The following is a 26,819-nucleotide window of genomic DNA, read 5'->3' as shown; positions in this document are numbered from 1 at the left end:
AACACAGAAGCGCTGCGCTGTTACACTAGTGAACTCACTCGAGGCCCACAGAGAAGGAAATGAATAGCTGAAATAAAGTCGTTATTTTGGGGTTTTTTTGAGCACAAAAAGTATTCTCGTCGCTTGATAAACGTAAGATTGAGCCACTGTAGTCACTTGGACTATTTTAACGATGTCTTTAATAACTTTTCGAGGCCTGCAAGTTTCAATCCCTTAGAAGCCTATGGAGGAGTGATCCAGCTCTCAGATTTAATCAAACATATCTTAATTCGTGTTCTGAAGATGAACGAATTTTCATTTTTGGATGAACTATCCCTTTAATTTATGAATGGTTATGTTGTAGTTTCATTTCCATAATTTATATGCATGATGATTTTCTCATGTTATTCACCTAGTTCCTGGATTGGGATGTTTCTAAATGTCCCGAGGCTTATAGGGCAGATATCACTCGTGTCTGATCGATCATTAATCAGGATCCCGGTCTAAAAACCATGTGACAAATCTGCTTCCTGCAACTGCCGCACCCATTTGAGTTTCTACGGTTAATTTATTTTTATTTTATATTATAATAATTTTATGAGAAATAATAGATAATATCTAAAGATATTAGCTTTTTGAATCTGACCATGTCCTGAGGCAGATTTTACACTTTTAAACACTGCTGATGGTTTCATTCAGGTCCTTTTTGATGTGTCTTAGCTAGAGGGAAAGGGTGTGGGTGTGTTCTCTCTCTTTCTCTCTCTCTTTCGACACACACACCGTGGCACTGCTGTGTGAATGACTTTGAGGTCCGCTGGAATGAGGTGGTGTGAAGATCTATTTTTGAACGTATCGCTCAGATGTTACTGACCCGTGGCGTCCCTGAGAGCCACAGCTCGGGCCCCTCGTTCAGATCTGGCACATGGGCTAAAATATCATGCAGTTTTTGAATGATATTTATTGCAAGAATACTTTGGTCAAGTTTGGAAAGCGTTTGAACCGGAGCTTTAGCCTCTTGATAATTACCCATTTTTATTTATTTTTGCTTGGTTTGCTCCATTTTTATGTTTTAATTTTTTTTAAATTTTACTTTTATCTAGATTTATTGGTGTTATTAGTATGATGCTTTATCATTTCAGGGCACCTAACAGGCTAATCAGACACATTTGCTCTTTCCAAACAAAGAAAAGATGGAAGATCAAGCCAATGAATTAAAGCATTTCCTCATCATGAATATGAAAATATCACATCCTTTTACCAACCCAAGCGATTGGCTTTCCTTATTATAAAGTCTGACTTTCGTTGTCACTGCAACTTTAGGGCAATAGCAATGAGTTCAAAGAGGTAGGAGGAATAGAAGATTGCTTTCATTTTTTATGCTTTGTTGGTCTGTGTTATTGGGAGGCTTACGGAGGAGATTGTTGTTTATGACACAATCTCATTTGGTCTGTGGTATTTCAACTTTGGGAGCAATTTTATGCTGAGTCTGAAACATTGGAGCTTTATTGAAGTTCTAGAACTTTTCGATAAATAACTTTAATGTTAAGGCGTTCTTTATTTATCATTACAGTCACTTTATAAAGATCTTGGGAACTTTTCCCCATGCCTTCATTATTGTGACAAGTGACGACTGTCTCTCAGTTCCATAATTTGTCAAAATGAACAGTTTTGCTCCTAATAAAGGTCTTGCAAAGTTTATGAAATATGAGACGTGATGTGAGAAGAAAACAGACTTTATTGGACAAATTAGTGTATCTACAGGGCCAAAAGTGTCCATAGTTGAAGAAACGCGTTACCAAAACTAGCTTTTGTGCTGCGTTTTTCGTCAGGCCTTCCGCTCAGAGGAAATGAAGTCAGTGATGTCTAGGCATGTTTTATGGGAAAGGAGGACAGCATGCAGTCTTGCTCAAGTGTGCGAGTGTTTCTGTCTGATACCCCGAGGGGCTTGATTCTGTCTGCTGACAGCACCTCACGTTAATTGCCAACATTTAACTTTTGTTTACATATCATCCTTATCAGACGGCAGTGCAGAGTTTAGCTCGGAGCTACTTGCTGTACTTTACAGTTTGAAGTTTGAGGACTCAAAGTATCTGGATAAACTGAGGCCTAATTATCGTTCTACCAGAAGGATTCACTTCTATAAACTCGTGTGATGTGCCGTCTTGATTAGTGGTTGACCAATATTGTTTTTTTGATGGCTGATGCCGATATATTAGAGAGCAGGGTGGCCGAGATAAAGCCAAAACGTATAGGCCTATATTTTATATTTATTTATTTTACTTAATGTTGAATCAATTAGAAATAAATAATTTGAAAATGAATTAAAATAACTCATACTATACATACTTAGCTACTTATACGTTAGACAGCAACATCTTGATTCTGTGATCCTATTACAGTATTTTTCACAAAAACCCTAACCCCATTTAAGAACTCAAACGTAGTTTGCGGATCGATGGATTTATTTACGGGTTGAACGGAGAGGCTGCACAGTTTGACAAGCGGGTAGCGGCATGGTACACACATTGCAGGTTGATTGCTAATGAATTGTGTTTTTCACACACCTTGTAGAATTGCCAGACCGGTGAAGCCATTTTTACCAGGGCATAAAAAATTGTCTAGCGAGTTTTGCGTCATTTGATCGGCTTTTCTTGATCGGCCTTTACAGAGACCGCCGATCTCACATCCCAAAGCAATTATCGGTCAATCGATCAATCGGAGCACCCAATAATTTTTTATTTTTTAAATAAAGACAAGGTAACACTAATTTTACATACAGCACAAAGTGAGAATGACATGAATATGACACAGTGGCTTTATCTGGATATAGTGCAGCATAGTTTGCAATCAGGGGATTAACCCTCTGAGGTCGACTATTGCGAGAGCGATAGAAAAAAATGTCTTGCTTTTCTTCTTATCAGCAGGCCTGATAGCGGCCAGATTTCCGGCGTACAGACGTGTCTGCGAAAAAAAGCAAAAAAAAAGCAACAGCAAATGAAGCAGAGTTCGACCAATCATAGCGCTGGGTTAATTCCCCAAATAGCAAGCGGGTATGATTGACAGATGCGTAAGGCCTATCATTAAACAGAGACTGAAAATCGACAGCAATAAAGAATCCCGCTCGATCCTCTTCCACTCCCGCGGCCGCCTCTGTCTGAGTTCATGAGCGAGGACAGAAGGCTACAGTAGTCACAGTACTTCTGACTCCTGAAGGTAAACGGGCTGAGGTGGATGTGGAAAGTTTAAATATTGTATTGAGTTAACTTAATCTGGATTCTATTATCACACGGACTGATCGCAATCGCATGGGTTGTCTTAAAATACTCCGTCATTCATGTCACTCAGATAAGATGAAGACATCATACAGCCATGCAAATTATAAAAAGCTTAAGTATTGATGAACAATAAATCTAAATAAAATTAAAATCGCTGTGGCTTACTGATTATGAAAGTGCTGTGATTTGTGGATTAATTTACTGATAAGAGCGAGTCTGCAAACAGGCGTTTATTTATTCATTCTCAGTGTTGAGAAACGTAGCCTGCATGTGTTACGTTATTGTGTTATAATAACTAAAGTACCTCTCTCTCTCTCTCTCTCTCTCTCTCTCTCTCTCTCTCTCTCTCTCTCTCTCTCTCTCTCTCTCTCTCTCTCTCTCTCTCTCTCTCTCTCTCTCACAAACACAGAGAGAGAGAGAGATGATAATTGTAAAATGAAAATTGACGAACTGTTTTGTTCTTGGTTATGGTTTTTTTCCTGTCAAAATGCCAGAAAGCATTTTTTATTATCCATCACGTGTTTTTAAAATGCGTTAAATGACGGACGTTTTACTATTAACACAGCCCTATGTCAGATTCTTCTAACATATACTTGATATTCTTTTTAGAATAAGTGATGCTCCAAACCGTGTAGCGCGCGCGCTCGGCAGAGCGCCTGAGGGAGAGAGACCTTGCGTGTGTGTGCGTACCAGTAAACGCTCCCCGTGACGTAAGCAGACCAACTAATCGATAATGACATTCGTTGACAACGATTTTCATAATCGATTATAATCGATTTTATCGATTAGTTGTTGCAGCCCTACAGAAATGTGTCGTTTGCAGAAATGTGCCCCCCACACCCTCCACCCCACTGTCACCTTTTTTACTCTAAGGAGTTTGCAGGTCTGAATATGTATATATAGATAATTTATTTTGTCCTTGTATTCTTTGGGATCCTGTGACACACCTGTGTGAAAGGCTAATTAATATGCAGCTCATTATGTATGTGGCACATTATCCGGCCTTTGTCTTCTCAGGTGTAAACACGCCTCCACGCATATTGCCTTTCCAAACAAAAGTTGTCTTATAAAATTTAAATCAATGTATTGTTTTGTGTAAATGATTAGGCAGGATGATTTTCAGATCATTTTGAAGCAGAAATTCTAGGCAACAATACTCATCAGTCAAAAGTCTTGTAGACACATATGTAGTATGTGTTTTGTGGCCTTATTTCAGACACTTTAAGTTTTTTTAATAACCACGCATAAACATTATTCTCTAAAAAAATACAAACATGTACATACATGTTGCTCACAACGGTAGCCTCGCTTGTGCTATATAGAGTGTAATTACACCTTTGCCATGAACATGTTTATAAATAACTGAAAAGAGCACAAATGTCAGAGCATGTCAGAACACCTCAAGGACCCCAAAAACTCCTTAGACCTCAGAGGGTTAAAGTTTGTTGATCGTAAAGCTGAACTCTCCATTTCGCATTCAGTTCATATGGACCGACCATCACACACAAAGTAGCCTTAAACTGATCATGCTGGCTACAAACGCACACCTCACAGATGGATTCGACAAAGTGGGTGAGGTTTAAAATGATATAAATGCATAATTGCTGTATGTATGCTGATGGTATGAGAAAGTATTAGTGTTTGCCACTTTGCCTTTCTATTACTAATAAAGCAAATGCTACTTTTTCGTGTACCGTTTACTTTCGTTTACCATTTTTTTTGTTTAGCTGTTCAATTAAAGGGTTAGTTCAACCAAAGATTTGTCATTAAGTACTCACCTTCATATCATTCCAATCAAAACCTGTAAGAATTTCATTCATCTTCAGAACATAAATGAAAATATTTTTAATGAAATCTGAGAGATTTCTTTCCCGATCCATTTATGTATTTTTTTGAAGCGTCAAAGTAGTAGTTGAGTTGACTGTCAATGGAGGGACAAAAATATCTTCCTTTGGGATATATTGGTCGACCACTAGTCTTGATCTCTCAAATGCCTGAGGGGAATGCATGCTTTTGTCTATTTAAATATACAATTTTGACCGTGAGGGTCCTTAAAATGTGTTTTCAAAACACTTTTGCAATTGACTGAGTGAATTGACTGGACTAAGTGTAATATTTACTGATGTTTAATATTTACTTATTTCTCATAAGTCTATAATGTATGTAAATAATGTCTCTCCCAAAGCACCTTGAGATTTGCACTTTAATTTTGTTGTACAATGACAAAAAAAGCATTCTGATTCTGAGAAGTTGGGCTATATTTAAATTGACATGTCAATTTTGCTATGTTTAAATCAGAAAATGTAGTAATTAAAGATTTTCAAGAGAACTTTGTTACTCTAGCTAAACTTTAAACAATTCCAATATATTCATTTTCTTGTTTTTTTATTGCATGCATGTATCCCTTTTTTATTTTGAGTAGCTTTGATGTTGAAAATTGAATATTTTAGTAGCATTATCTTTTATAGTATTTGTATTTTTTAATTATTTGAGCTGGATCAAAATGGTCTCTGGCTTTGTTTCCTCAATTATTAATCTTTGTCAAACAAAAATATATTACGCAGTAAAAGCTACAATATGTAACTTTTTTCACCGCTAGGGGTCGCTAACCTCTTACAGTAACAAAGGCGTATATTGATGACGCAGTGAATAAGCGGAATCATGGAACTTGCTGTCATGCCGATGGATCTAATAATGTTTATGTATGAGTGAATACATTCATGTTTTTAACATGACTGTGGTATGAAGCAGGGCGCGATTGCTAATGAGAGAGAGATATCAGCGCCACACGCGAGTCACGCGCATAGAAAGGAGTTTCACATTTCATTCTACCGAATTTACCCGCAAGTGCTGGATTAATACTTACACAGGTCACTTTATAATGTTGTTCTATGTGTTAGTTCGTTGCTAGATCAATTCATCATATTCTAACATTTCATCATGTTGAGCTATATAACATTGATTCGTTTTATGTACATTTGCTCACCTGTCTAATAAAGTACATGCAAGAGTGGCGTTTCTGTGAAGTCGAAGTTTGTCGTGGAGCTCTCGGCTTCTCCGAAACGCCATGCCCCTATTGATCTTCGTTTTTATTTCTCCTTTTGTCCCGAGTCTGCTTCCGATGGTCCATAATGTTTGAACTAAACCGCAACAGTGTGAGCATGCCGCTAGACATAACGCAGTTGTCCACATCTGTCGCCATGGTTACTATGGGAGTACTATTGGAAACCAGGGATAGCGTGGATATTACGTCATATTGACAGGCGACAAGGGACGGGCATATTTAAAATTGTGACTTTCTCTGAATTTACAGATTCTTGGAAACATAGGATAATGTAAGTACACAATTGAAAGAAATATATAACACTGTGCAAGTGTTTTTTGGGTATTTTGATATAAAATTCTTACATATTGTACCTTTAATATTCAGAAGCTTCAAGGCAGGGAAGTAGACTATTCCAGAGAATTTCAGGGATGTATTTCACAGGAAAGTGGCACAATTCATTCACACTGGCCATTGGTATTCTGTGGTTAGCTTTAACTGCTTGCTCCAGGGCAAGATTTTTGTGTTGTAAAGTTGTCATCAATATGCATTTAACATTCCTGTCAATGACCTTCAAAAGCATAGGGTTTGGTGTAAATGTACTGATTTTGTTGAACCGGATCATATAAGTGATCGACACCTCTGCTCAGAAAGAAAAAGGTGCGCAGTGTATTCAGAATGCCTTTACAATTTACAAGCTCTTCCAGTTCTCTAATGTTTGCTGCTTTTACATCAATGGTGTACTTGCAAGTATGCGTTTGAATGGATTGGATAGTGTGGTGGGATTTCAAGAGATTTGCAAAGAATTTAGTTTTACTCCCTTTTTGAATTGTGCTATAAAATGTTTCCAAACTTTAGAGTTCATATTGTTTTTTGTCACTGATGTACTTGATGTAATGTTTTGCATTACATCAGGTTACTAAAATTACTCTAGGAATTAGGGCTGCACAATACAATGGTCTGATACTGAGCTCAGCTTCATCTCGAAGAGCTCAGTGGGACTCGCAGCTCGACCGATCCACCTCGACTGAATCTGCATAATACAGGATTTTTAGTCGTTTCTGCGGATCCATTAGGCGTGGGAATCTCTAGGCACCTAACGAGCTGCGAAACGATAAAACGATTTTTGATGCATCTTTTTTTTCTTTTTTCTATACAGATTTTCTTTTTTCTCATTGTGTGACTACTTGGTACTTTTAAAACAAAGTATTTGTAATGATCCATAATGAATTTACTTCCAATATATTTGATTAATTAAACAGGTTTTCCTGGTTTCCACATTGGCGATTTTCTTTTTTTTTTAATCTGACACGTGGTTTATTCTGCAGAATTCTGCGCCAAATTTCAATGCTTCCAATTCGATCTTGCTGCGAAATTATTAATTCTGCGGTGAATTCAAACACTTTATCACTGGATCTCCCAGCGCTGTGTTGCGTGATTGAGATCAGCCCACGAGTAAACCTGTTCTGAGCTTACGACTGTCCAGGCGCCATTTGCGTTACGTCAACATTACGTTATCAATTAGCATTTAGAAAATCCGTAGTTTCGATTCAGAATCGTCCGCATCCCGATGCATCTAAGAATCGATTTTTCCTAAGATCCATGCGAACTGGAGTCATTTTGATAACGTTTTATCTATGGGGTAAAGGGAAGTGGATGTGGAGATCATTAACTGCAGATCTGAATTGTACAAAAACATACGATTATTGGAGAAAGTAAAAGTGAAGGTCCACCCCTAAACATACCCGTCACTGGCGTGTGTTTATATCGTATGAAAACATGAATTATCCATCAATTCGACAAAACTTAAAATAGTTATGATTTGCCATGAGATTGTGTTGGTTGTACAGTTTTCTGAAATAGAAATAAAGTGCAGAAACGGTGAGCAAAGTTTGAATGTGTTTAATGTTTAACCTCGATATATTCCAGTGTATATAATAATCCTCACATCGCCTATGGAAAGCACAGCAGTTTCAGAGGCTGGATGAGGCGATCAGGCACTAAAAATACAGACTTTTTTTCTAAAACTCTGGCTTTCAGATGAAGCATTTACTGCTGAACACCGAGCCGTGCCACACTGACAAGCTGCGCATAAAACAAGGTTTAGACTTTTGCCAAGTCGCGAGCGGTTTCATTCCGATTAATCGTGTAGCCTTACTAAGAATTGTTTCAGATATTATGTGCTAGTTTTAAATTAAATTTCTCTGAGATTTTTAGAGCTATTTAACCAACTCATGGCAAGGTGAATTTGAGTAGATGCATGAAGTCAGTTGACGTGTTCTTTTAGATATAAATTTCAATTCAGGTTATTTACTATATTTAAATTAAATCAGCTTTGAATCAGTCATTGGCATCATTCATCAAAAACTCTTTAGTTACCAATATTATTCAAATATCTTTTTTGTCTCACTGAAGAAAGTAAGTCATAGGTTATGACATGACTATAACATAACTATCACTATAAACTCATGTTTCTGCACGTTTTGCTAGGACTGTGTACTGCAGTACCAGTCTCTGTGCATTGATCTAATTGTAATCAGTTTTAATCTGAAGAAGCAGTCTTTAATTTACAAGTCTGGCCAGCTCAGCAACACACTCCAGTAAGTGTTCTCCATCGGCCCTGTTGGAAAGACGCCATTCAGAGGAATGCAAACCACAGGTTTCCCCAAAGACTGTTTGCTGATAGACAGTTCTTCATTAATTCACCCCACTCTCGTGATACCATAATCTATATACGTAGTGGATGTACCATTAGGAACGGAGATACTGTGATACTTTAGTGTTGTGGTTATCACAGTATCACCGCCACATTTTCAAATGCAATTTAGAAATATTACCACTGAGCAAAACAAATGTTTTGCTCATTGTTAGTTCATGTTAGTTAATGCATTAACTAATTAACCTTATTGTAAAGTGTTACCAATCTTTAAATTAACCAAAAACTTTTGTAATGTGACTAACTGTTTTGTCTTTACGACTTTGCAGTTTTTGTTGTAATTATTTAGCATTGGTTTGGTAGGCCTATTGCTTATTAAAAACTGGAGAGACTGGCTTATAGAAGTATTGCTGAAACTCCAGAAGACGTTCCTGAGCTCCGCTCATGGAGAATGAGCCATTGAAAATCTTTTAGAGCAGACTTTAGTTTAATTAGACTGCCTGAGGAGAAGTTGAAAGACATACGATGCACTCTAACTGAATCGTCTCATTCGTTCATGTATTTATTTTTATTTATAGCCCATGTAAAGTGACTGGTCATGATTAGTCTGCAGCTTATTAGATGAAAGCAAGCGTGGAAGGACTGCATCCAAACGGGTAATTATCATTAGAGTCATCAACCAGCACATCATCACATGGTCACTGGTGCTCTGTGGTGTTTATACGTTTGTGTGTGCAAAAAACCAACAACAGAGACTCTATAACACCTTGACTATGTGAGTCTTTCTCTTGAATTCAGTGTTTTTATTTTTCTGCATATACAAAGAATATTTCAGCCTAATGACTGATATTTTCCTCCTCACTATTTCAACCTAATGACCTCATGCTCAATAATTAGGGATGCTCTGATCAGGATTTTTGCAGCCCATACCAACTATTGATTTCTTGTCATCATGATCAGCCTATCACACTGAAGGCATTTTAAATGATTTCTCATCTAAGTGGCATACTTAAAGTTATGGCATCAAGGTGTATGAAGTACATGGTCTCAACTGATAGAAATCCTTTCAAATTTTGAAGAAAATTTATTTTTATCATGTTCAGAGGTTCTTGTGCTGTGCTTAGACCCCTAAAAAAAAAAAATATTTATAAAAATTTGTTGTTATTTGTGCTTGATATGAAGTATATATGACCGGTCATAAAATCAAGTTTGGGCTTGTTCACAATCATGTCAACTGCATCTGAGCCAACTATTGTGTTTTACACAAGTGTTTTACTGAACATAAGAACTACTTAGGCTACATGTGAAAAAGGCCACAAAGCATAACATAGTTATACACTGAATAAATAAGAAGTTCCTGGTTGATGAGTGCTGATCTTCCAGCACTGTTTCAGCTGTGCACTCCTGTTTTATGTCACATAGTAAATCAAGACCTGTCAATCTGTGCGATCAATCCAAGCACAGCTGTAAAACAGTGTCCGATTGGTCTCTGTACATCGTCCCTACCTACATTTGTAGTAAAGAAATTCAGTAAAATGACTGAAGAATGCTTGAACAGAAACACAAGATTGAGTATTCCTATTGAACCTTCAGTCCTGCAAAGCTTGCATTGTGATTGTTTACTGTAAACATGTTTCCTGTTCATTTATACACGTATGCGGTGCATGTATGTGTTTGTATGCGGTAATCAACAGCATGCACAGCTGGTTTACAGGGTAAAAATAAACCAGAATTTTAACTTTTGTGTCTCTTTGGTCACAGACTACTCGTCTAGTCGACTTTAATGTCGCTTAAGCTTGACATCGACTAGTCTCTGTTCATGGCCTATAGAGGGCGCAACAGGATAAGAAATATTTGAAGTCCACTTTTACGCACCATTTCCAAAAAGTGGCAATTAAATGCATACTCGGAGTGCGCTCCACAAGTTGATTATAGTTGATTATACCATCTCGATACTCAATTTATCGGGTGAATGCACGTTTTAAACTGTTTATTGTACACGCAAATTAATCGCCGTTCTAAACTAATGCGCTGCTGCATTGTTCGATACAAATCGCAATACTAAGCTCTCTATACGATAGCTACTATTGCGATATTCTAAACGCTTTACATAATCATACTTCTAAACTAAATGTGATCTGAAATGTGTGTTTGTGCTTTCACTCTGAGGAGTGCCGTTCCAGCGCTTCAGATGATCAGTGTTATCAATCACAGTTCTAATCGCAAGAAAGCATCAAATTGACGATTCCCAAACTGCAAACAGCTAGTTCATCCAAAAATTTAAATTCTGCATTTACTAACTCTCATGTTGTTTTCATGCGTCATGCAAGCGAATCATATGAACATTGAGTCTGCTCTTTAAATGACTTAAAATTTTTTATATATATATATATATTTTATATTAAGTGGGTTATGTTAAGCATTTTTTTATTCTTTTTTCTGATATCTGCCTCTAATGTTAAAGTTTTTTTGTGCCAAAACAGTTGTCATGTAATAGGTTTTGGTGCTTCCTTTTGTTTTAAGATTTCAGTCGCCTACTTTTATGTTATGATTAATGTATTTGCATAACAAATAACACTGTAGTATCACCGCAGGGCAAATGCAAGCGAATGTTCACACTGTAGGGCCCTGATATTTTAGCTTAAACCATATTGCAATCTGTATGTGTCACCTCAAAACAATAAGTATGAATGTATGACGTCATATGACTTTAGACGGCGCTTAGAAGGTCTAGACCGCGTGGGTGTGTGTGTGTGTGTGTTCGTGTTACACAAAGGCCCTTCTGAGAGCGCTCAAGAATCACAGTGTACACACACTGATCTCTTCCCAGACTCAATGAGGACAGATCCGTTTGCTCTCTCGTAGGACTGTGCGATTTCGTATTTTGATATCGGCTTGGCTTCTAACGATTATGAAAACCAGATTTCCATTACACGAGAGTAGATGTTAAAACTTCATGCTGATTTGTACTCAGCTTTCGCCAAGATAAGCACCAACTAAGACGTAGCTTTAAAGTAACCTATGCTTCTCCATCCATTTACGCTTCTTTCCATATGGTGATGTAAATCTCCTTCTGTCTGGTGTTAACACGCGTCAGCACACACAACGGCTGCAACCACAGTGCGGTCCCCCCATGACAACCGTCTGGATTGAGCTGAGTAGGGGACATCTCTAGGGTCTTCAAGTGGGCACCTTCCGTCCTCAGTGTTTCGTCGACTAGCCCACGACACCTCAAGAGGGCTCGACAGTGACTCTGGCGTCCCAGAGTCACCCCCCTCCGTCCCCCACTCAACTCAGCCCAGCTTACTGACCTTTACCTCCCTCCTACTCCTGAGGTTGCTTCTTCCTCACAGTTCACATGTGACCTAACCACAGTCTCTCACAATCTCTCCACAACCCGACCATATGCGCCAACCCCGTTTGACTAAGGCTGTCGAGCCCCACTGTCGTCATTAAAGCAGGTTCAGTGGCAACGTTTCCGTATGGCATACTACCGCAAAACACAATATCTGTCCAAACACCAATCCTCATTCACTCAAAATACACAGGAACATAATATTACAGTGCATACTATATAAATAAACCAACAGACTCTTAGAGTTTTCAAGAATTTTTCGAAACCGTAGCATGGCGGCCTGTACACAGCCAGCCAGAATCTTTCCGTCTCAACCACAGCCAGTTGCTGCTCCTTTCTGCTGCTTCAGATAAGTTATTTACTGTGCGACACAACTCTTGGCCACTGAATCCGACGTCTCTGAGGAACCGGGTTGTAGAGTGTGCCACAAAACCTCGACAACCCACTTCCACAGAACAATATCTGGTCGGAGGTTAGTAGTGGCAATCTCAGGTGGAAAAATAACCCGTTGATCAAGATCAGCCAGCATCTTCCAGTCCCTAGCAGCTTCCAGTTGTCCTGGACGAGAAGTGGTTTTAACACCCTTTCTTGGTGGTTGCTCGCCTGGGCGGAGCAATATTGTCTTCTGTGTGTAATGTTTTGCTAGAACAGGTGGCAACTTACATCCTGTCAAAATGTGCCTTAATGTGGCAGGTGATAAACACAAAGGACAAGAGGATCCTCTCCTACCCAAAGGTTTAGGTTCTGTGGTGATGGGAGAACATCATATGTTGACCTGATAAAGAAAACGGATCCTACTCTCTTCCATTGACCAAAGGTCTTGCCAGCCCATCTTGTGTTGTTCCACACTGTCCCATCTCATCCAATCTCCCTGCTTGGCCTGGGAAATGGCCTTTATACCTCTCATCCTCTCCTCCTGCTTTCGCACCTCGTTGACTACCAGCTTCCTCCTTTGAGCTGGGCCTGCCTTGTGCCATTTAGGAGGAGCTAAACTGAGCCCAAAACCCACTCTTCCATGCTGTACCTCTCCCATGATATCCCCAATTTGAAGGGCAGCCTTTGCCTCTACTACAGATTTCTTTGCTGACCACTTTCTACCAGTTTTTAACGCAGGTCCTGCCTCCCTTACACATTTGTCGCGTGACTCTACTATAATATCAAGATAATCAAGTTAATCATGTCCCACGCACCTTTCTTTCCTTCACAGCGGTGGGCTTTCTTTCCTCCCAAAGTCAAACTTAACATCCAAATCAGTCGAACAAGTGAGTGATTTAAAATGCAGTCTATTGTTGCTAAACTGTGGGACATGCTTGATATTAAATAGTGTTATTAAAAGCGCAGTAAGCCCCGTCAACACAGTCGGTTATGCCTTAAGTAAATGTAAACATTTGAGAAAGCGTATTCGAAACGCGTGTGTAACAGTATATTGGATCCGTGCAGCTCTTAAAGTGACCGTAGCCTGCAACATGACTGCTGCAGTCATTAATGTTAATCAAACGAGAAAAGACAAAGGTAAAATCTCTCGCTGCTCTTGAATGAATATTTTTTGTAGTTTTAAATGAGGATTAGTCTATATTTAATGTATATAGCACAGCAGTGTTATTTTACATTGGATTTCTTTATTCGGTATAAATAAACTCCTTATTTATTGCTTATTAATAGTTAGTAAGGTAGTTTTTTTTTTGCATTTAAGTTTAGGTATTAGGTAGGGCTGGGCGATACGGCCTAAAAAAAAATCCCTGATTTTTTTCACAAATCCGATTTAAATCAATTCCTACCCCAACCCCCCAAATTAAATTCAATCTGCAGATGACAAAGAAATTGTTCAAAACAAGTTTTAACTTTTTTTTTTGTTGATTTTCCCTTCTGGGATTTGACCTGGATTTACCCCTGGGGGTTAAAGTGCAATCAGAAACAACAAGCCAACAAGACAAGATGGCAGGCCCTGCCTTTGTAAACAGTGAAAATGTAACATAACATAACGTAACATAACATAAAATGGGTGGATTGGGATTGAGGGGATGTAAAAAAACAACAACAAAAAAACACTTGTATCACAATAAGTGTGTTGTGATTGTCAAAACATTTGGTTACTAAACAGAATTTTATTAAGTTTAGTACAACTACAGATGCACCGATTAAAATTTTCTAGGTTCCGATTTTTCATGAGTTTGGCCCGCCGATACCGATTTTAGCCGATTCCGATTACATTTTTTTCTAACCACTTTACAGCAAACACAAATATTTATTTTCTTTCTTTTCTTTAATAGAACATGGAACATTTTTGGACAAAATAAATAAAATTGAACTATATGAATTATTACTCCTGGTGTGGGAAATTCACACATGTAAGTGCAGTATTATGGTATGGAAGAACCATTTTCAATTCCTATATTCAACTATACAAAAATGTCATATATTTACTTATTTAGGAAACTAAACTTCTGTATGAAAACAGGTAATGGCAATAATATATAAATAGCAAAATATATATATATATATATATATATAGCCTTGCAGTATAAAGATATTTCTACACACACACACACACACACACACACACACACACACACACACACACACAAAGACACAGGCTTATTGCAATCACTAATACATCAATGGCAAGTTTTATTTCGCAAACAGTTCTTCTCTCATCTGCCACATGTCCAGCCAGGCTAAACAAGCGCTAAGCTTGGGCAAGTGAAGCAAATGCAGGGAAACGATTGGGAAATAATAAAAATAATTTCTTTTCTGACATAGCCTTCTCCAGTTCTTGTTAAAACACACCAGACATGCACTGGGCTCTTTTTGGGTGAAATCATATTTATTTTGTCCAACAAAAGTGTGCTTTCACTGTAATTGAGCGCGAGCAGCGTAGCAAAAATAGACTCTGCGCCGAAACCCCGCTTCCGTGCTGGTCTCGCGATGCTCCTGCTCGACGGTGCTGATCCACTTGTCCGTGCGACAGTTCTGTCGCGTTGCGCTCCGCTTTATTCCTATGGGTGACGTCACGCGAAGCATTCTGGGAAGGTGGCGCTTCATTTGAAAAATTGTCGCGCGTCAAAAAGCTGGCCGATGCCCATCTTTATGCAAATGAGTCTATCCAATAGAAGTAGAGCACATGGAGACGGGGGGAAGTCTCTCGCAGGTCCTCTGTTCTGATACGCAACATGTCCCGCTCGGTCAAAACCAGGCCCATAGCGGTAAACAGAGGAACGCCCATCAATGTACTAATGTGGGGGAGGCGTCAAGACACCACGCGACAGTCGTGTCGGACCAGTGTTGCCAGATGTACGATAATTATTGTATTTGTACGATAATTTTGACCTCTCTACGATGTACGATCAATGAAAAAATCTCATAATGTACGATAATTTCAGAGTTTTCAGTCGTTCGTCCAAACACCCATCCTACCGCTTCTCTCTCTGACCCAGAATCATTTCGCAAGCTCGCCTGCCTGCACGCAAGCACACACACACACACACACACAGGCACCACACGGTGTCGCCCGGCCAGCACGTCAACACTACCCCCCCCCCCCCCCCCCCCACCCCCACCCCCACCCAATCATCAAAACCAAACAATCCATCCTACATGTTGGGATAAATAGCTGTATTCTGCACGTTTACGTCGTGTACGATAATTTTACAATAAATACGATAATTTTGAACTACTGGTACTATAATTGGACATTCCCAATCTGGCAACACTGTGTCGGACAAGTGGATCAGCACTGCTCCTGCTCTCGGTGTGAATGCACTCATTGATTAACATGCACGCCGGGGAAAAAAACGCGCTGCTCACGCTTGCGGTGTGAACCGGACGAAATTCATGAGGTTTCCTGTGAGTTCCGTGTGCACGTGTGATGCTGATGTTGCGCGATGTTAATAATGCGGCGCCCGACTGAGTTTGACAGGCAAAAAATCGGAATATATCAGACTGACCAGCCGGTCGCCGGTCATGGCCGATCACGTGAAAATCGTCTGATTCCGATCACCAGCCGATCAATCGGTGCATCTCTAGTGACAACACAATGTTTATATTGTACAATGACTGGTATGCTACTGTTTTTATTATTGCTTGACACAAATTTCACAATTTCAGTTCAAGTGATTTGATTCTGATCTTGATTCAATATCGATTCCTTTGGATAAATATTAGGTACAGTAGATATGTTAATGTGTTATGTAATAATAACATCTCAAATTAAATATAATGTGTTTTTTATTAAAAAAAGTTATAATATTTTAAAGGTGCTCTAAGCGATGTTGGGTGACGTCACTTGTTGACGTTTGAAGTATTGTCAAACAAAATGGAGGCTAGCTAGACCCTCCCTCCTCCTCATCCGCGCACTAACCCCCCCCCCCCCCCCCCCCCCCCCCAAAAAAAAAATCCTCTTGTCGGTTATTGGCTGGAACAGTTATGTTTCGTGGTGCGGGTTAGCCCAGTTTGTTTTTGTTGCTGTTTGTGGAGCCTGGGGTGTCTGCAGAGACCGCGTTTTTTAACAGTGTGTTCAGGGGACAGGCAGCTAGCAGATAGCGAGGAGATGTTTGCTGTATGTGACAAAAAATGTTTTGGCCTAAAAAAATGCGTAGCATCGCTTTTAGAGCACCTTTAATGATATAGGTAAAAATATTAAAAAAAATATATATTTATCATATTTGGCAAAATACTCCTCTCTAAAGCAATTGTTTTAAGCCCAACTAACGTGCTATGGTCATTAAATGGCTTTCCTGAGGCTAATGTTAACGTTACGTGACACATTGTTCTCCAGCTGTTTTATGGACCTCTTTCCGCGGTTGAAATATACACTGATCCATTTTATTACATTTTGGTAAGTTGAACTGTATCTTTCAAATTGCCTATTGATTATTCGTGTTTATTTACTGTTAACTAGTAATAAAGAGTAACAGAAGATCGGTTCACGTGCCGCTTGAACTGAGATCTGTCAGCGATCACTCACGTTACTTTTACAAGCGCTGATACGGTGTTTATTGTTTGAAAGTTGTAATTAAATTGACAGAATCTGAGAGCTGAGAATTTGTTTCATGTCATCAATAGTAACCTTCTCTGTCTTGTCTGTCGGTGTCAGTGTCCTCTTTGCTTCGCGATTTTTCTCTACGTGAGAAAATGATGTGTGGCGTGAGAGCGTGTGAAAAGTGACAATTGTGTGAGTCTCACGGTGAATTTCTGAGAGTTGGCAGCCCTGCGGATTCAGTTTGTAAATATTTTTGGCGGGTGTTCTTGTGCTATTTGCCATGTTGTTTGTGTATAGTTTGTATACAGTTCGGACTTACGGGAGCTCAGAGAGGAGCGTCAGCGGAGGTTAAAGAGAAAAACGATTTTCATTCAAACAAGTCGACGTAAACTGCTCATTCGAGTTATTCGATAAAATCGATTTATTGCCCAGCCCTAGTAATGGTTAAGATTAAGGCATGTAGACTAAGGCATTAATATGTGCTTTATAAGTACAAATAAACAGCCAATATCCTAGCTAATAAGCAACTAGTTAGTAGGGAGAATTGAACCCTAAAATAGTGTTGTTATCGACGACTAATCACGACAACTTCAGAAAACCCAGCACAATATGACATACCAGGCAGTGTCGTAAGTGTAAGCTGAAATAAAAAGACTTTCACCTCAGAAAAACGGACTTTACTGTCCTGTCAGCCGGTATACTGTGCTCGTAGCGCGGACACTCTTCAATTGCACGCGCAAATACGGCGGCGCGCGCTGTGTATCGCTTCACTGTATGAAGTGCGAAAGAAACTAGGAGCATGCAACGTCGTTACAATGTAAATTAGTAAGTCACGAAATAAAAGTAAAATACCAATAAATCACGTGTTAGCTGAGAAGGATTTGCATGCAGGTATGATTTTCATTCTATTCACCAGGAGCTGTTTCATTAACAGTTCTTGTTAGTATTGTGTATTTACCATGGTAAGTGTCGTTTCCATAACCCCGAAATGCCACTTTTGTTCACTTTGTGTTATTTTTTATATTTTTAAATGACTGTGGTGGCTCATATCAACATTGTATTAACAAAAACTAGTTTGGGACTGCTATTTAATTGCTTTAGCATAGTCCTAATGTTTATCTATTAGTAGTCTTTACTATTAGTCATTCTTACAATTTATGTTAAGTAAAGGGGGACAGTACTTGTGTGTGTGTTAACAATTTTTGTGTAAACATGTATTATAAAATGCCTATATATATTCAATGTAAATTGTAATAATCGTAATTAATAATCGCAATTACAATTTCAAGGGAATAATCGGCAATTACGATTTTTGTCATAATCGTGCAGCTCTACTGAATATCACTGTTAGTACATCTTCCTGAAAAACATAAAGCACTGTTTATTTAAAGCACTGTTTATTTACTGTTTATACTGTTTATTGTATTTTTGTTCTGTTGTATTTTGACTCTTTTTTTTTTTTTATTAGTTTCTTTGTTCTGATTGTATTGCTAACTGTTGACTTGTCTTGACTTTTTACTTGCATTAATCAACCTAGTATTAGTTTTTGCTTTTGTATTGATAATTCTGAAATTTCACTTGCATTTAAAAGGACTTATATCATAAATTATGACTTTGATCATATCACCCACCAATAATTGTGATTTCAATATTGACAAAAATAATCGTGATTATGATTTTTGCCATAATCGAGCAGCCCTACTCTCTCGCTCTCTTTCTCGTCCAGACGCTACACTTTTGATACTGATGCCATTTGATGATACTGATGATATGTAGCATACACTGTATGTGACCTTTGACCCTTTCTTTGTGTGGTTTTGTCTCTGCAGCCCAGAATGTGACGGTGGAGGAGATTCTGAATGCTTACAGACAAGCATGCCAGAAGCTCAACTGCAAACCAATCCCAAAAGTGCTCAAACAGATACAGGTAACACCTCGCAAAAGCATGCTGGAAATTATTTCAAGTCCTCTTCGAAGTCATAAAAGCATTGCATTCACACCTGGGTCAGAAAGTAACTATTTACCATTTTGAGGCAATATTTGCTTTGCAATATTTGATTACCATATTATATGTTTCTGTGTTGTTCTTTATGTCAAAATGTATTCAACCAGTTACTTTAATCAGTCAGAATACTATTGATTGTTACCAATTTTATCAACATGAACAAAAGACATCTGTATACTGCAAAGGTGGAACAGAAGCTGCATCTGACATGGTATGTTTATTTACACAGACTGTTTAATGCTGATCAAAGGTGGCATACATGTATTTACACAACAATTGCACAATGTTAATATCCTACATAAAGTATACAAAGTATAAAAAAATTAAAATAAAAAAAGGAATTCATTACATGGCAGAACTGCAATATTATGACAAATTGCAGAATATTGCTCTTGATGTTGTAATAATGATTGTTAATGTTGATTAATAGAATACATAAATTATGAGTGGGGAAATTGCTTGTCATATTTTTGTATGGTACTCAGACAAAAGTTTAGAAATATGAATTCATTTATTGATTTGTATGCATTAGAATATCAAGACATAACATTATTATGTCTTGTATTTAAGTATCAAAAAGGAAAAAGGTTATTAAAACTCGAGTAACTTGTATACAGAAAGCGCGCAGTCCATGACTTTAGTCTAGTGCAAGGTCACGGAGTTATGCACTCTGGCAAATACTCCTGTTGAAATCACTGAAGCTGTCTTCACTTCAAAATTAATCTCGTTTACATCATATCTGCACTTTGTTGTGAAAGGAACATTGTGTAGGAATTTCTCCCATCTAGCGGTGAAATTGTATTTTGCATTCAAACGAATTGTGCTCTCCAGCGACTCGCTTTTTCAAATGCGTGTTGCATCTACGGTGGCTGTTATGTACCAAAAAGCTATGACAGGATGTCTTCTAACAGCACTTCGTCGAGTTTTCCATCGGGTGAACAGGTTTGTTATTTATAACAAACTGCAACTTGACACAACGAACACACAAATTTTACAGTATGAATAATAACAGTGCAATGCAGCCTTTTAAACTTGCCGGGGCCGTCGAGCGTCTCTCACTGCTCTGCTCCTCTGGTTCAGCTGCTTTCAGTCACATGACGCTGGCTCTGAACGAAAACGCGTTGTGGAAACGCGTTGGCCTAGTACTTTTTGACTAGATGGCAGAACTACATCACATGTGTTTAAAGATAATAAATTCTTCGTTTACAAGGATAAGTCAGATAATTGGCAGAGGTATTTGTACACCATTGAGGACATATTTATGAATACAAATATTGATTTTAGATAATAAAATACCTAAAAAACTACACATTATCCCTTTAATGATTAGAGAGTTCGCAAGTGCGCGCACTGAACAAAACTGCCATTTTCAGCTGATTTCTCAGTTGCTGGTGACTCATCTAAACACCTCTGATTGGCCATTGCATTCATACACTCAACAGAAAAATTTGTGTGTTGGTTATAATTCTCAACGCTGCAAAAAAATAGGTAAAAGTAGTCTTTGATGCAACATGAGCAGATTTAGATGTAATGCTGCAATTGACACTTCATTTTCACATCATGACTTGAATTTATGTTTTTATTGAATTTATGTTTTTATTGTGCATTTTTTTTACCCCTTACCTTGAAATTTGGTGGCATTTTTGCCTCAACTCTCCATACATTACACACTCATTGAAGAAAGCTTAACTGTGCACGTTAGTAATCTCTATTGTATCCCCAGTTGGCCTGTTGTTCTGGATTACATTTGTACTCTGATCACAAACATATAACCTCACTAACCTCTGGCATTGGACCAATCACATGCCTCCTGACTCTCTCTGGCTGCGCCTCGCTTACTTAAAGCCTCTTAAAGGCACAGCGTTGTAAACGGCCCATACTGAGTCAACAAACATAATTTCTCCTTGTCCTGATGACACACAGACACCCAGTCCAATTCTGGGTTATTTGCATGTAGCATTATAATGGTTTGGCTGGAGCTCAACGGGATTGTGCCTGTTTTCTGTCAGTTAATGTTTAACTACTACTAGACTTCCTATAACAATAAGCAATTATCCATTGTAATTACTAATGTTATGATTTTCAAAGGTTCAAATTTGTCGTTACTACAAGAGTCTTAACGGTTCTGCAGCAACAACAACAAAAAACAGGTCATGAAAAACGAATTATGGCTGTGGTTGGAGAAAAATAAAACTTGATGATAAAACCATGTTATTATTTTTAGCTCTTTTGGTAATTTTTTTGTTGTTGAAATTTTACATGAACACAGAAAAACCAATGTGATGCAAGAAAAAAAAATAGAATATTTGTTCAAATATATATGAATTTTTTAAGAATATACAATCTGAGAATTACCAGTATCAACCCCAATTGAAATCAATTCATTAAATTAAATTAATTTAAACTTATAACTCATGGTTGCCCAAAAAACAGTCCAAATTGATGAAACCTACTGTTGCGTAACTTTCACTTTGAGATGAAAAAAGACGTTAAATTTTCCACACTGCAATGGTTCATCGATAGGCTTGCATATCAAAACGGACCTGAATGCATGATGAGAAAATAGACGGGGTGATTTTTAATTAACTTCAGCATGAAGTTTTAACATCTACTCTTGTGTAATGGAAATCTGATTTCAAACATGCATGAAAGATTTCAGGTGAGAATGCAGATTGTTTTGATGAGACAGGAGGACACGTGCATGCCCGCTGAAACAGATCGATGGATAGAGAGAGAGTGAGCAGTTTCTCCCATCTGCTACTAGCTGAGTCACTGAAAACAGACAGAAAGAGAGCGATTATGCTATCATGGCCTGATGTTTGCACAGAGATGCCAGCTAACACCCACAATCACTCACCAACCAGCACATGCTGTCGTTCTCCTCCCCTCTTTCCCTCCATTCCCGTTCTTTTGTGTTTCCCATCTGTTTCTTTTCCATTCCTTTATTTTTCTCTGCAAGTGTACTTTTTTCATGTAATGTATTTTGGGTGCAATATGTGTAACCTGTAGTTGTGCAGAAGGACATCAGTCTGTTAAATCCTTTCCGAGGGCATCGTGGTAAATTTCCACTGGGAGTCCCCAGGGCAGAAAATAGCCGGTCATTACTGAGTGCGTGTGTACGTATGTGTTTTTCCACCACCTCAGTCTGTGCTTGTGTTCCTCTCTCTTAATTGCTTAGTCACCCCTGGAAAAATGACTTCACAAACAGGCCTATAAAAGAAATGCGCTGAAAAGAAAGAGAGAGAGAGAAAGCTTCTAAGTAGATTAATGCTCCATTTATGATGGTTTACTTAACATAGATGGCAAGTGGCCATATATTTTTTATTTTTTAAGGCCATATTATGCACTTGATTGGTTTGGGATCTACTAAATAGGTTTTCATTCTTGAATTTAAAAAAAAGAAAATTGTCCCCATAATCCATTGTTGCAGCTCGTCTCTTCTCAGTCTGTCAGTAACGCTCTGTTTACTTCCTGTCTCTATCAAGCCCCTCCTTCTGAAAAGCACACTGTGCTCTGATTGGTCGGCTGGATCAGTGTGTTGTGATTGGTCGAGTGCTTCGAGTGTGTTTGGGAAATGTCCCGTCCTTTCCCATAACCACCAGTTTAACACACTACTAACTAACTCAACCAGGCCCCGCCCCTTTATTCTGCGTATTCATTATTTAAACGAGGAATATTGTGACGTGTTCGTTCCCAGAAGAAACTCAAGACTACAATGGAGGCGTTTCAGGGAGTTCAGAAACACTGATATAGAGAATAACTCCCGCTGGAGGGATTTTGCAGAGCTTTTTAATGCTCAAACAGCTAAATTTAACACTAAAGAAAGATGAACATGGGAAAAAAAACCATAATAGATCCTCTTTAATACAGTTTCCCTCCTCACCCGTACAAGTGCACACCACACAAGTCTCTGATTGCTGAGGAAAAGATGACCGCAGGTGGTTTTTATAACAGCAGAAACACAAGGCTCATTGAAGTCACATTAGAAAGCTCAGGGTCAGATGCTGTTTGCATGGCAGCGTTGAATGTCAGGTGATGACTCTGAATGCTCTGGAGAGATTGCTGATCAGAGAACAGGTTTAGGGCAGCTGCCCCTGGTGTTTCACAGCACAGACATCCTAGTGTTTACACAGCCTTGAAACGTATGAATTCAACGTTTATACTGGCATACTTTCAGCTCTTAGTCCCCTAGTTCCAGTGTGAGATATGTTACTACACACACACACACACACACGTCTGGTTCGCTATCTTTGTGGGGACTCTCCATAGATGTAATGGTGTTTATACTGTAGAAACGGTGTAATCTCTCCCCTTACACTAACCCGACCCCTAAACCTAGCCATCACACACAACTTTCTGCATTTTTACATTTTCAGAAAAAACTAATTATGTATGATTTATAAGCTGTTTACCCATTGAGGACCTCAATTGCCCTTGAGTGTATTAGTCAGTTCATTGATTCTTGTCTATCCATTTAGATTTAAATAAATAAATAAAACCACTTGTCATTGCACACACACTTTTCTTACTAGAGTTACATTAATGTTACATATTGGCAGGTTACCTATCCAATAAGAATTAAACATTCATCTCTTAATAGTAAACTTTTTCTTTTTTTGTCCATAGGACTTAAAAGACCTGACACAGCGAAACGAGTGCCTAGACCTCAAAGGTGAGCTGAAAATGGGCTTTATCACAATGTTCAGTGTTCGGGCGGTCATCGAAGGTTCAGGGAATTTTGAATGTTGATTTCCAGTCCTGGAATAGTCATAGAAATGTAATCAATCATGAGAATGTCTTTAATCAATGTGAGTTTTTCTTGTTTGTCTCCTATTTAAAATATATCATTGGCAAATATATATATGTTCAGTCTCTCTATATACTGTATACACTACCATATATATAACTACCATTCATAAGGTTTTACTAATGCTTCCTGCATTTACACAATAATATAATATAATAAAAAAAAATGTATCCAGCAAGGATGTAATAAATTGACCAAAAGTGACCATTTCAAATACATGATGTTCTTTTGAACTTTGCATTCGTCAAAGAATCCTGAAAAAAAATATTTATAATAATCAGAAATGTTTTTTCAGCAACAAATCATCATATTACAATGATTTCTGAAGGGTCATGTGACACTGAAGACTGGAGTTATGATGCTAAAGAAATTCAGCTTTGATCACTGCAATAATTTACACATAGGAAACAGCTGTTTTAAACTGTAATAATATTTCACAATATTACTGTTTTTGCTGTATTTTTAATCAAATAAATGCTTGGTGAGCAGAATAGTTTTTCAGAAAATCATTAAAAAAATATTCAGGACCCAAACTTTTTGATAATATATCTATGTAGTTAAAGTTCATGAATTATGAACAACTAGAACAAGGCATGGGATTGTCATGGAAATTAATTGGTCAAAAGCTGTGGGAACCCTGTAGGTCACATGTGTTCATACATTCACATTCGCATACACACACCCTTCGTTGAGTTCAGCATGTTACGACTGGTTTGTATGCTTGTTTAGTTTGTGTAGTTAATGGGTGTGTGTCCCTAGACAAGCTGATCTCATCCTCAAGGATTCAGGTTTACTGTAAATAGTAAAGTAACAGAAAAACCATGCAATTAGCCGTGTGTTTGGCTTTGATCTGTGTTGCCATATATATAAAAAATACAAAAAACCGTATCAGTGCAAAAGTTAAAAGTAATATCTCTTCTTTATCATTTGTCATTCTCGTAGGAGAGAAGCTGGACTATAAATCATGTGAATCTCTGGAGGAAATCTTTAAGCGGGTGCAGTTTAAAGTAGTAGATCTGGAGCAGACCAACTTGGACGAAGACGTGAGTGCTGCTCTTTTTATCTCATTTCCGCTCTATACTGATTAGCTTTCTGACCGCAGAGTCATTCATTTTGTTCTCTTTCCATCTTTAAAACTGCCTGAGCTTCTGTAAATGCGTGTGCAGTGCTCTTTATTGCATTTATCAGTGCTGTTACGCAATCAAAATCTCCTATGTACATCTAGTTAGTGGCTAAGCAGCCACAGTTGTGTGGTGTTTCCGTTTAGGCTACGTTTGTCTGGTCTGATACAGATTGTGTCCAGCATAAACACAGATATTAGGAGCTCTGGATACATAAATTCAGTCTGTTTCTAAAAGGTTACTTAAGGCCGCTCCTGGACTCAAATTACTGGGCTTTGAGTTAATTTTGCCATAAGCGTCATAAGCGGGTGGATCTCTCAGCGTCTTCTATATATACAAACACACACTCATTCCTCAACACCACTACTGAAGGGAGATGTGTCATGGAAATCGATTTATTCCCAAGACAGGCTTGTTGTATTTATTAATTTGTTTATTTGCTATTCTGAAATAAAAGATGTTAAATGTACTCTATAGACACATTCTAATCAGCACAATAAATATATGTATTTTTATATATATATATATATATATATATATATATATATATATATATAAAAATACATATATTTATTGTGCTGATTAATATATATATATTGCTACATTACTACATGTATTACTACATGTATTACTATTGTGTGTATATTAACATTTTGCTTGAAACAATGTGTATTGTCAAAAGCACTTTATATATAAATGTGCATTTATTGATATTTATTTGTTGACTTATAGTATTTTATTAGTTATTTATATTATTTGTGTGCATGATTATTATTAGTATTGCTACCCGTAACTGCTTGTCTGGGATCAGGTTTTCCTCCTCCAGTCCAGTGTTGGCCATGGGAAGTTTTTGTCCCCCTGCTGCACCCCTGTAAACCCTCAGCACTGTTATCATGTGTGTGTTGTGTTCCTGTGTCTAAAAGCATTTGCTGCGCTCCTAATCTTCCTCGCCTTCAAACCCTCTTTATGAACTGCACATTTTTGTTTGTTTTTAGGGTCCTCCAGAAACATTGAGCCCTGTCCCGCCTGTGTGTGTGTGTGTGTGTGTGTGTGTGTGTGTGTGTGTGTGTGTGTGTGTGTGTGTGTGTGTGTGTGTGTGTGTGTGTGTGTGTGTGTGTGTGTGTGTGTGGTGGAGCACAACACCATACGCTGCTTCTCATCAGAGCTCGGACCAATTAAACACAGCTGAGTTTCGCTTCAGTCTTCACAGAGTGTGTGTAAAAAAAAAAAAGTACTATTTAAGGCTTCCCCCGATTAAATATTTCTGTATTTGACTAGTAGTCGTTCATTTAAGCCAATAGTCCGCTTATCGCACGTTTATGATTATAATTTTATTATTCAAACCATTTTCTGATGTTTTAGAGCTTAGAAAGAATATTATGTAACATTTACATGCACACCAGTACGCTGATAACTCACAAAAGAGCTTATTGAAATGACCTGGTGTTCAGGTTTAGATTCAAAACCCACACTATACAACCCGATAACGCAAATAATCCACGTTTACAAGACTTTATTAATAAATGAGGTTACATATCACACATGCACACTTCAATAAGCCGACTGAGAGCTGGTTAATGCGTTTGCATGCTGGCATGAG

The 26,819-nt window shown here is 38.1% G+C and overlaps 1 protein-coding gene and 1 long non-coding RNA gene across 3 annotated transcripts in view; one reads left to right on the top strand and one right to left on the bottom strand.

The window, feature by feature from the left end:
* The window catches only part of LOC143738869 (protein phosphatase 1 regulatory subunit 37-like), a 51,569-nt gene that overhangs the window by 6,462 nt on the left and 18,288 nt on the right, over positions 1 to 26,819 (top strand). The window contains exons 2-5 of one of the 2 annotated variants that reach the window (XM_077230943.1): positions 19,116 to 19,213; positions 19,458 to 19,502; positions 23,918 to 23,963; positions 25,041 to 25,141. In XM_077230943.1, coding sequence (XP_077087058.1) covers positions 19,116 to 19,213; positions 19,458 to 19,502; positions 23,918 to 23,963; positions 25,041 to 25,141 — 290 coding nt within the window. The remainder of the gene's footprint in view (positions 1 to 19,115; positions 19,214 to 19,457; positions 19,503 to 23,917; positions 23,964 to 25,040; positions 25,142 to 26,819) is intronic. The other variant, XM_077230944.1, reaches the window with a different exon arrangement.
* LOC143738871 (uncharacterized) lies at positions 19,479 to 22,453 on the bottom strand. Its single transcript, XR_013204058.1, has 2 exons — positions 22,149 to 22,453; positions 19,479 to 22,063 (listed from the first exon to the last, which is right to left on the bottom strand). It is a non-coding gene; the product is annotated as an uncharacterized LOC143738871 (long non-coding RNA).

The sequence above is a fragment of the Siphateles boraxobius genome, unplaced genomic scaffold (genome assembly GCF_051911475.1).
Source record: "Siphateles boraxobius isolate OS27281-9 unplaced genomic scaffold, OSU_SipBor_1 157, whole genome shotgun sequence".
Classification (NCBI taxonomy): Eukaryota; Metazoa; Chordata; class Actinopteri; order Cypriniformes; family Leuciscidae; genus Siphateles; species Siphateles boraxobius.
The sequence above is the reverse complement of the archived record's forward strand: the minus strand, read 5'-3'. Positions and strand labels throughout refer to the sequence as shown.